The 12,221-nt window shown below is 39.6% G+C and overlaps 1 protein-coding gene across 5 annotated transcripts in view; it reads right to left on the bottom strand.

Annotated features, from left to right (window-relative positions):
• PIP5K1B (phosphatidylinositol-4-phosphate 5-kinase type 1 beta) overlaps positions 1–12,221 on the bottom strand; it is a 109,489-nt gene that overhangs the window by 64,161 nt on the left and 33,107 nt on the right. For 4 of the 5 annotated variants that reach the window (XM_066988262.1, XM_066988264.1, XM_066988265.1 and 1 more), the window contains 2 exons: positions 11,389–11,470; positions 9,085–9,153 (listed from right to left, as the gene is read on the bottom strand). In XM_066988262.1, coding sequence (XP_066844363.1) covers positions 9,085–9,153 — 69 coding nt within the window. In that variant the 5' untranslated portion in view covers positions 11,389–11,470. Of the gene's footprint in view, positions 1–9,084; positions 9,154–9,768; positions 9,793–11,388; positions 11,471–12,221 lie in introns of those variants that run through there. The other variant, XM_066988261.1, reaches the window with a different exon arrangement.

The following is a 12,221-nucleotide window of genomic DNA, read 5'->3' as shown; positions in this document are numbered from 1 at the left end:
GAATGCATTTTCACTTTGAACCTTATAAATCTATTACACTAACCTGAAACCACAGAGAGAGGCATAAAGAACCTGAGGTTGGCAGTAGAGGAAAAAATTCTGAGGAAAGATATTCCTTGACTCGTTATTTAAATTAAGACACAATGCACACACCTCAAATTGTCAATTACTTAGATTGCTGAGACCATAAACATTGCTCCCTTGTAATGGTACTTCAGAAGGGGACTGGTGTAAAGTAACTGCATATAGAAGCCCTCCTGCAAGCAGCATACTCAGTGAAGTAAAATAAATAAATAAATAAATCCACAGGGCTTCACTTCATCAAAATGATTATAGCTGCGTGGATTTGGACAGATCTGAATTGTCTACTACAAGTAAGCATTTGTTCTTCAGTTACACTGGTTACCGTAAGTACCAGAAATCTGCACATACTACAACTTCTATGCAAACACGGTTTATCTTTTAAAGACCCCTGAAAAGAAATTAAGCCTCCAAAAATAGTGTCAACACTTAAGCCAAACCACCTGAGGAGGGTGCCTGTTGAAAAACAGTATGTCTTCTTCAAGCAATATGCAAAAAAAACCACCTTTTTTAACATTAAGAAATTGCCATTTGATCCAGGATGTATGGGTAGTAATTGTACAGTCCATTGCTTTTGCACTAGAGCTCTCTTGCCTTTGGGTGCTTCCTGCACTTAAAGTCCCATTGACAACACTTCTTACATCTGCTTCTGTTGATGCTTCTGTAAGTGGCTACCATATCTCAGCATGCTCTCTGCAGCTGCCACATTTGAGCTACGTTAAATTACAGACAGGGACACTAAAATAGGACTACTAGAAAACTAGTGACTGAACTGTTTTTCCTGTTTCTCCACACCTTGGAGTAACATGGTACCCCTTCACTCACCCTTAAGGTTACACTGCCTATCTCTCTGACAGCTGCTTGCCCAGCTGCTACTGGTCACATTTCATTAAACTGGACTTCCGTCCATCCCCCTCACCTCTGGATCTTGGTGCTGGGGGCAGAGGTTAACACCTATTCCTAAACTGCTCTTCCTACAGGAAAAGTTACCTTGTGCTGCTAGTCTGCTTTGCAAGAAGCAGCTGGGACCTCCAGATGAAAGCTATGCACAATGTTTTTCTTACAATAAGGCAATTCATAACTCAAAATAAACAGAAAAACAGACAGGCATCCAGATGTAAGCAGAAGTAGTGTCACAGACCTAGCAAAATAAAAGGCTGCAGCAAAGGGTAGAAATATCCAGGGTACACCTACTCTTTCAGAAAGCTATTCATTATACTGGTCAATGCCATATTCTTTGGCCGTTCTTCTTCTTTGCACTCTAGAGCTGTGCCAGAGTACAAAGTAATGCAGCACTACATGCTGCTCTACAGTGTTGGCTGTGCTTTCTATATTAAACGTATCAATAGCCATGATCGTAAAATATAAATAATAGAGCAAACCTTTATCTAGTTACTGTTCAAAATTGGCAAAAGCTCTTTTCTTGCCTTTTTTTTTTTTAATAATGTTAATAACTTTGCTGGGGTGTTCTCCCAGAAAAGAAAACACACCTATGTTAGATTCTTTCACTTCCAGCTCAATTGCTATCAGAATGATTTTATCACCCAAGATGAATATGATCTTCCTTCATATTTCAAAATTGGATTCAGGTGACTTCATGGTTTTCAGTTAGTTATTTCTCTATTTCAAAACACCTATGCCAAAGTTTCAGAAGTAGCCATGAATCCAATTGCTTTAGTTCCCCTACCCCAGGCAAAAAAAAAAAATAAAAAAAATTGAGTACTGTAAGTTTGGTAGTAGCCATTGCTACAAGCAAAACCATTACAACCAATTTCGTCAATATCTTTACAGATGTACAAAGCACTCAAAAGTATGCCATTGAAAGTATACATTCCAGTGCAGCACAAACTCCAGGAGGGAAGTTTCATTGTCTACAACAGCAAGTATTCTATCTGTACACATCAGACTCAGGACATAACCCAATGCCATCAGTGATGCAGCAATGCTACTTGTACACGTTTGCCAGCTCTAACAATCAGTAGCTGACTTCCTTTATTCAGATAAATTCCCTCTGCTCCTGGGCAAAGTGACTCACACATGATGTGCAGTTTTGAACAGGTTACGTAAGATGCTTGCTGTAATACACTAGAGAGTAGAACTGTAAAATATGTAACAACAGGAAACAAAGTCATGCCACACATATATGCATGTGCGGCAGCATTCAGATTACAAGCAGAGATTTTGGTAAACCAGTAGCAGGTTTCCACAAAAAGAGCACTATGTATTCTGGTGTGATTTTCTTATACACACTTAACATGCTCTGACAGACCTGTCTGTGCCTCATTCTTGCTACCAGCATATTGCTACTAGCATATAAATTTCAGAATACAACTGAAATCTCATTTGCCAGAAAGCAGATTAAGGAACAACCGTGTGATTGAAGACACTGAAATGCAAAAGCTGCATTGTGTGTCAGCAGATTCTCACAACTGAGTCTGCAAAATATCAGGAGGAAAATAAAAGAAGTGGCTATTGCATACTTGAGATTTCAGTGACAAAACTGTGATGGATATCCACGAGAAGCTACACTCTGGTGACTACATTTTGCTGCCAGGTCTCCTTGCTACTTTGCTTAAGATCTTCAAGCATCAGATGATGCAAATAATCTCAACTTCTCAATTGTTTCTCAGTTTCTTTCAAAAAAACCCAACAAACAAAAACAACAACAAAAAACAACAACATCCAGTAAAACCAATCAACCAACCTCTCTCCACCCCGCCCAAAGCACCTTCAGAGTTTTCATACTTTGAGATTTCTTTGATCTCTAAATTATTTCAATCCTGTACCCTAAAAGCTGCATTGAACACACAACTGTGAAGCTTCTCTTCCTTTAAATGTATTCTTTGATTAGAATTATTGAAATGTTTTTATGGTATTCACAATGTAAAATCAATAACTTCATGAAATTTACAGATGCAGAGAAAACCCAGGAGAAGTCCCACAGATACGCTTGTAGCAAATGTCTACAGTTGAACAGACCTACAGATACATCTTGAATAACACCATTTTAAATAGAGGATACACAAGGAAAGGTTGTGGTTTTCAAAAGGAAAAAAAGCAAAACAAAACAAAAATACAAGGTTGTGTCATCTTTCAAGGACCTTTACTAAATAATATTAGACAATTAAAAGGTAGAAGAGCTTCTATGCCAGACTGAGGTGGCAGAAAAAATATATTTAAAATATCACCTGAATGAGTAAGAATGATTCAAAACAGAAACTGTCGCACTGTCTTCATCTACTTATGGATTTCAGAATCTGTACAATTAGGATGTTTTTATCAATGGTTGTGCAAGGCCCTTCACAATGTTTTAGTAAACTAAGACTTTTTTTGGAGCTCTGAAGTATTCACATTCGTGCAGCTGGCAAGGAACATTTTCTTCTGCCAGGGACGTGGGCCAAAACATTAGTGTTGTAGGAAACTGAAGAAAAACATGCTTCATGAATTCAGATAAGGACGTTACCTACCTCTATTTTAGCTGAGCTAAACAAAATCAAAAAGGAAATACTTCAAGAATCTGACGTCCCAGAAATACAACTGACATGCCTACAGGCTACTTATTCTTACAGAAAGCTTTATCCTAGATAAAGTCAGAGATGGTCTGCCAGAGAAAGATTCTTTTACCTGACTCAGCCAAACTTAAAAAAAAAATATATTACCGATGTTTGTAATAGCTCTTATAACTAATCTACATAGATTGAAGACACATTTGGAACATACTGGTACTGCACAGCAAAGATACCACAGAAACAAACTTTTCCATTATTAACAAGATTCCTTCAATACTGGTTTTGTCTGGGACAGAGTTAATTTTATTCCTAGTAGCTGGGATGGTGCTGTGTTTTGGGTTTAGGATGAGAATAATGTTGATAACACACCAAAGTTTTAGTCGCTGCAGAGCAGTGCTCACACAGAGCCAAGGCCTTTTCAGCTCCTTGTGCTGCCCTGCCAGTGAGGAGACTGGGGGTGCACCCAGAAGGGAACAAAACCAGGACAGCTGGCCCATGCTGGTCAAAGGGAAGTCCCACACTCATGCTCAGCAATAAAAGCTGGGAGTAAAGAAGTGGGTGGGAGGGGATGTTTGGAGCGATGGCATTTGTCTTTCCTGGAAGTGGCTGATCATCTGCCTGTTGGTGGGAAGTGGCGAATGGATTCCTGGTTTGGCTTTGCTTACGTGTGCAGTTTTGCTTAATCTAGTAAATTGCCTTTAGCTCAACCCACAAGTTTTCTCAGTTTTACCTTCACGATTCTCTCCCCCATTCAGCTGCAGAGGAGTGATGGAGTGGCTCCCCACCAGGGTTAAAGCACAACACCTTCTTCCCCCAGGATGAACAGGCTAGTAATCCCTTTGTGAACTCTACTGAGGCCAAACAATACCATAAAGAGTTACAGCGTGCCAAAGTATACTGATGTATATACACATAGAAAGGATGATCACTTTTTGAAGTGTTCCCATTTTCACCAGTGAACGATTCAGATGCTTCTTCTTAAAGAACTACAAACTAATTTATCACTGCTAACCAGTCCTCTAAGCACTAGATGAGAAGACCCGCAGCAGTGCGCAGCCTGACTGCATGAACAGGATGCAAAAGGCAGAGTTACAGAAAGGAGATGAAACAACAGAAAAGACAGCAGATTAGTCCTTAGGTTCAACTCATCCTAGAGCTGCTGCAGCAGTTGAGTCCCACATCACTAGATACAACTGTAGCTGCATAGCCCACTCACACTTCAGTCAGTCCAGTTGCTGCTTAAAGCAATATCCACATCAGCTCCAGAGACTTCAGAAGGTTAAGTGATCCACAAGCAAAAGGTAGTGAAGGTTTTCTACATGCTCCAGCAGGAAGTTGTTTTTCTTCAAACAGCAATTACAAATACTTTGTTCTCTGATGGAAATGTGTTTTAGTAAGCCATCATTCATCTCTGTGTCAATTAGACTGACTGTATTGTGCTAAGGAAAGCAGTGCAATTTACATTAGAAGCAAGCTACCTTTATCTCCAAGATAAAATAATGATATTTAAAACTTATATAAAACAGGTCAAACCAAAAGTCAACCATTTACAATTATTTTCTCTAATTTTCCTTCATGTTTTACTTATGATCGTAAGGAATACCTGCATTTTCAGATCAAGCAATGAAAACACTGTTTAATATGTATTGATTAGTTAGGTTTATTTTTCATTGGATCTGGCAAATGGAAAATGCCTCTAAAGCTATGACATTTATTTAATTTTCTCTTATGGGTCACTGAATTTTACATCGGACATTTTCCATGCATTATGTTTCCCATTTGTATGCGCTTATATATATATATATATATACACACACATATAATGCATTTCTATATATATATATATATGATGAAAGTTGCACAGACGTAATCCTTGCATGCTATTATGAAAAATGGACACAAGATATAATCAATCAATATATAATTAATCAAAATGCAAAATGGTTTAAAGCAAAGTCAGTTTGCTTTTTAGATGAGATTGAGAAATGCCCCCTCTCCCCAGCCAACATGCAAGGAAAACATAACCCTTCAGTAAGGCAGTATCAGCACATTACTTATCCCTACAGATATCATTTTAGTTTTGGCATTACAGTCATTCCAACATACAGTTGAGTATCTTCCCCCCCCCCCCGAGAAGCAAGCTCCTTTACAACTGCTGGGACAGAGAGGCTGAAGAAGCACCCTGGGGCATTTTGCTCTGTGAGAAGACGAAGCTCTCAAGGAAGACTTTAAAGTTAAGACCAAACCACACAGCTCATGAAAGAGCTGCTGCTGAGTTCTCATGTGCAACCATGTGGCCAGGAAGGCCAACAGCATCCTGGCTTGTACCAGGAATAGTGCAGCCAGCAGGATCAGGGAGGTGATCGTCCCCCTGTACTCTGCTCTGGTAAGGCCGCACCTCGAGGACTGTGTTCAGTTTTGGGTCCCTCAGTGCAAGACAAACACTGAGGCCCTGGAGCGTGTCCAGAGAAGGGCTACGAAGCTGGACACAAGTCCTGTGAGGAGCGGCTGAGGGAACTGGGGTTGTTTGGTTTGGAGAAGAGGAGGCTCTGGGGAGACCTTATTGCTCTCTACAGGTACCTGAAAGGAAGGTGTGAGGAGCTAGGGGCTGGCCTTTTCTCACAGGTAACTAGCGATAGGACTAGAGGGAATGGCCCCAAGTTGTGCCAGGGGAAGTTCAGGTTGGAAATGAGGAGACATTTCTTCTCAGAAAGAGCAGTCAGGCATTTGAACGGGTTGCCCAGGCAGGTGGTGGAGTCACTGTCGCTGGGGGTGTTCAAGGAAAGGTTGGACATGGTGCTTGGGGACATGGTTTAGTGGGTGATAGTGGTGGTAGGGGGACGGTTGGACCAGATGATCTTGGAGGTCTTTTGCAACCTTAATGATTCTATGAACCTAAGCAGTGCAGCCCACAGCAGGAGATGTGGGAGAACGATATTGACTCTTCCTTCACTATGCTCTCTGCTTTGGAAGCACAACCTTTTACCTGGGGTAGTGTTGAGACTGAAATTGTCAGCACATTTCAGGATGATTATCTCCTAGTATTAACACTAGAAATCCGTTCAATCACCCATGTAAATCTTGGCATTACAACACTTTTCTTATGTCGGTGTTTCTGAACTACCTGCTAGTTATCCATTCTGCCCCCAGTTATCCTACCGGTCTGTGAACCCCCTACACCCGCATCTCATGATACAACTTCTTTGGCTACCAGACCAATTACTACACTGTCTTTCGTGGAACACTTCAGTGGTACAAATAGTCAAGGTCAAAGACATACACCCAGGTCTAATGTCACACAGCCCTTTATGAGCTTACTCAGTCCCATCTTAACAGCAGATACACAGCTGCCTCTTGACATTAGAGGTCAAAGCAGAGCAGATCTAAAGCCCAAACTGTCACAATTCAAGCCAAAAACTGTATTTTGCCCATTTTAAGATGAAGAGCATATGCTTCTTCACCTTTAATATGTTTTAAAAAAATATGGAAGGGAGGCCTCTGAGAATGAGTTAACAAGCACGGTCTGACCTCAGATCTACACGAGTATCTTGTCTAAGCATTCCCACTGCCATCAAGTCCAGTGGTAGACAGGAACAGGAACTGCCCAAGTAGCTGAAAAAGCATCAGCTGAGGAAACAAGCTTGTCCCCAGCCCAGATTTCTGGAGGAAGTGGCACAGGAAGTCACAGATCAGAATGGCAAGAATTTTCCAGCCAAAAAAATGGCATGAAATGCCTCTGTCAACTGCACGTCCTGCCAGCCTCATCTCACAAATAACTTTCTAGGCAAATGCAGTTGATTTATCCGGACTTCCGTAAGAAGTATGCAACATAGGATATCTGAAGAAGGTGAGAATTAAAAGAAAGTGCAATGTTTGTAAAGAATTTGGCTTACAAGGAGAGAGATATTATCAAAGCAAAAGCATAATGAAAAGACATGCTACCATTAAGCTCTTTGTGCATTGATTATTGAGTCACACTGTTTTTTATTAACATTGGCACAAAAAGCAGAAGCATAATCACAACATTTGGTGAAAACACTGAACCATAGGGTATCCACAAAACAGGATGTTGAACAGAGAACAACTGGATATGTGAATATCCCTGAAGGAATTAAACTGGCGTAAGATGCAAGTACAGACAATTGGCAGCTCAGGGGAAAGGACAGAATTTGGAGATGACAGACTGTGATCTCCCAGTATTGTTTTGTCAGAGATGCATTTCTAGTAAAAACAAAAAAGAATTGTTGCCATATCAGGAAATCTTTTCAAGGCTTACTCTGGAATATTTTGAATTTAGAGTTGAATGGGAAAAAAGTAGGGCATGTAGGATGACTGGGGGGAATGGCAATTCTCCCTTGCTGGGACTACCAGGTTTTGTATTGTCTAGTCTAGCAATATAAAACTGTGTAAATGTCCACCTTGGGCTCAAGAGCTTCTTTTTCTTTCCAGTACCAAAGTGTCAAGAGCAATTTAGACTGCGATATTTTACGGTTATAAGCAGAGGAACCAAACATAACCTGTATCTAAAAAGAAAAAAAGCATTTTCTCAAACACTATTTTCTTTCGTTTCTGAGAAAATTACCAGAATGTTAAGGCCAGCTAGATACTTAAAATGCAGATGACAACAAAAGGACTGGGAAAAGAAATATAGCTTAATATTCTCCTTGACTTCACCAGCATTGCTGTAGGCAACATTCAGAAGAAAAAAAAACAAACAAATGAAAAAAACACCCTAACCTATGGTATATACTCTAGGACCATGCAGATCTCAGTGCTACATTACAGGAAAAAAAAAAAAAAAAGATAAATCACCACTTCGAGATAATCTGTCAGGAAAACGATCAAATCCAGCAGCCAACAATTGGTTTATGTAAATATGTACACGTACATGTGTACATATATCTTGCTTTATTTACCAACATTTCTAGGTGGACATAAATAATGCTGCTCTCAGAGAACCAATGAGAGAAAAATCAAAACCAAAACCAATACCACTTACCATTACAACATCTAAATAGCCTTATACTCCTACTCTTGATGCATACTACTACATTAATTATAACATCTCTTAACATCTCTTTTTTAAAATACAAGTCAAACAAAAAGAGCACTCTTTGGAAAAGCACTTGGAGGTGGTAAGGCAAGTATGCAGTTCAGACATATGGCATAGATGTTCAAAGCATTAGCCAACTCACCGTACTACATTTCTGACAACTGTACATGTGCCCAGCGTTATCTCTGTTGCTAAGAGCAAAGAATTTCCACCAATCTAGCAAGAATATGTATTTTAAAACCTTATTGAACTAGCTTTCAAACAGTCAGCTCAGTGGGTAGAAATGTTTTACAATTTCACAAAAGGGGTAAAATACTTTCAAATAATCCACGGAACATGCTTTGTTTGTTCTTGTTCTGAAGCATAGTTCACTCACAGTAGGCTTAAGTTCTCAATATGAAAGGAAAAGAATGTAAGGAAAAGGTTGTAAGTCTTATTTACCTTTTTGTATGTTTTCTCTTCATTTGGCTTTCCAGCAGTAACATCTCCATTTTCAGTAACAGACGACATCTAATAATAGAAGCTTAAGTTATAAATGAAATACTTGCATAAGTAAGCATTCAAAAAAGATCATGCAATCTGTTGTTGAATTCTTACTAATGTCAAACTTTTTAGAGGATGGCAAGTCACTTAGTTACTGACAGTTCATGAGGATTCTCCTCTTTTGATGTTAACTTAACCTTCCCTTTTTTTTCTGGTCACTTGCTCAAAACAACGTCCAGAGTTGCAGAAAGTAAGTATTTTAGTTAGGATCACCTCTTTCCCCCTTTATAGGGGGAGCTCAAACTGCACTGGCATAGCCTATTTGCCCTACTGCAACTAAAATTCACTCTTCATTTCAATTATTGAACTAAATGTTAATTCACTCATTTTGTTTTACACTATTTTGTATCTTTCTCTTTGAATAAGCAGTATTCTTTTAAGTATACAAGCATACCACCTATATTCCTTGCCTTATTTTTTCCTGATTAATTCTTGTTCTGCTCTCTTTATGCACTTCTCTAAAACTTCTCAGCTCTAAGTCAGTGGGTCCCAGACTTTGTCAGTTAGGTAATGCCATCAGCAGCAAAATGACGTCCCAGCTGTGAGCAGGCCACTATCACATTCAGCAGGAGCCACACCTACCAGTTTCATCCTCTCTTTACCAAAAGGGTAAATATTTTTGCTGTGCACACTGAACTACTGTACAACTATCAGCTACTCTGTGGCCCTCCCTTAAATAAACCTTCACTTCCTCAGAAGCAAACATCCTAACGTACCTTGCCATCCAGGTGTGTGCACTCTACTCTCACCTGACCTCTCCCAGCCCCACCTATGGCCTGACCCAGAGACAAAGCAACAGTGGCTTCCCACATCAAGGGGTTATCAGATGCCAGGAACAACAGTTCAAGCCCTAGATACCTTCAGATCAACCCATTCACCACCTGCCTCTCACCGGCAGGGTTGGGACTGCTGTTATTGCTGCCACTGCTACTGCCACCAGCACGATCCTCTGCCACTGACCAGTAGACACTGCACTGGGTCTTTCATGGTACATGCAACACCTACTCGTTTAGCTCCATCAGTGAATTCAATTACTGTCATGTCAATGTTATCTTTTGGATTATTAAAGAAATACTAACTAACACAGGGACTGACAGCAACATTACAAGTTACAGGACAAGTGTTTTTCACCATCTCTTTTCTGTGAGTACTTGACTTCACATCTGAACAGTGGCAGCTGTAGTTTAAGTCAACTTTCCATTAAATTGTCTTAGTTTCTAAATTGTTTGACTGGTAAACTCTTTAGAGAAGAGTGATGTCTATTTATTAGATGCCATAAGGTGGCAACCAAAAAGAGGAGCTCCTAGACATGCTGCAATGAAAAAGGATAGGGTTTGGTAGACTGACTAGATGCAACATTTACTGAAACTCAGTGGAATTTTACTTTCCATATTTTTTTTCTAAGTTATGTCAATAATGCAATCCTCTCCCAAAGCAAATGTACTTTCTCATTCTGTTTCCTACAGTTTGGTCACTGTACAGTTTCAACAAAATCAATATGCTGATCACATTCATACTGTCTGAAATTCTCATTTTGAGCCAGATCTCTGAAATTCTGATTTTCAGAGACAACATTTTTTCATGACTCTTTTCAAAAAATCACATAGATAAGAGAGGCAAAATTTCCTTGTTGCTGAGCCACTATGCAAGCACCTTACATATCTGCTGTGCAAAACCAGTACTCAGAAGGATCCCTTTGGGCGGGATTTTCCAGGCAGAAAAAGACAACATTCTCTCAGGCCCATGTACGGCACATGACTTATTCAACATGAATGTCTTTTTCTTCACACCCGTGTTCAGCTCCACAGGAAGACTCTTCAGCAGACTGCATGGGATGAGCTTGAGAGGTACAATGATGGACAAAACTAAGAGGCTTGTGAGCTACATTTTCAGTGGCACATCTCAGAGACTCCAGGTCTTTGGCTGCACTGACACTGTATCTCCCCCAAACAGCAAGGAAGTATTTGACATTACATCTTGTCATGGTTGTAGAGCAACATTAGATCAAGAATAAACCAGTAAGCTAGAGATCACCTGGGTCAGGCACTCAAAGTGTGGCTGTCAAATTAAAATAAAATTTAATAAGCAAAACAAAACAAAAAGCACATACACACACACACAAAACAACTCAAAAAGCTACAAGAAAATGTTTTAAAATCACCCTAGATTTCACTAACACTTTCACAACGTAAGTATACATACCCTTATAAACACCAGGGAAAGTCATCTGGAGCTGAAAGTGATAATCAAGCCATTCATCGGCGTTGTTGATGTTTTCCAGAATCTATTAAAAGAAAAATCTGTTACCATCTGTCTGCCATGACAAACGTACACCTCACAGAATAGCATTAGACTTCCTTCTTCCATTCTTCAGACAAAATAAGGATCTAGCTAGAAGCAATGCTGTTCAAGAACTGTCTCAAATAGCTAGGTCACTAATATGTCAATAATGTACTTAGGACACTAGCAATGTTACAAAGAATAAAATCATTGCAGTTCAACTTGCCTCTGCCCTAGAGATGTCACTACTACGGCACCAGCATCCCTACTACGAAATTTATATAGAGCAGTTGACATACATGCTGTGAAGTGTTGTGAAATTACATGCTGTTTTCCATGAAGAGTTTCAAAATTAAATACTAATCTGTATCATCCTCTTTCCCTGGGGATAGCCCAAATTCCACGAAAAAGATAAGCAATGGGAGTGATGGTTTGCAGGACTGGATTCCGAATAGTTGTAGATAACAAGTAAACCCATTTTGGAATTTTTTTCACAATGGTAGCTGCTGTAAGCATAATTTCTGAGAACGATGTCGAGGTAAGCAATTTCATATTTAAAATTATTTGAATAAACATGAGACATATTTAATAGTCAAATATTATTCAATACCTCTTTGGAATGAGCTCATCCTCCCATCTTCTACATCTGTTTTAAGCTACATCAGTAAAGCTAGTCCTCAATTTAATTTCTCAGCCACATCGGAAGAAAACAAATCTCATTTGTCCTTAATCAGTACAAACTGCATCTTGTATGT

Source organism: Anser cygnoides, chromosome Z (assembly GCF_040182565.1).
Source record: "Anser cygnoides isolate HZ-2024a breed goose chromosome Z, Taihu_goose_T2T_genome, whole genome shotgun sequence".
Taxonomy (NCBI): Eukaryota; Metazoa; Chordata; class Aves; order Anseriformes; family Anatidae; genus Anser; species Anser cygnoides.
This window is presented reverse-complemented; position numbering and strand designations above follow the sequence as displayed.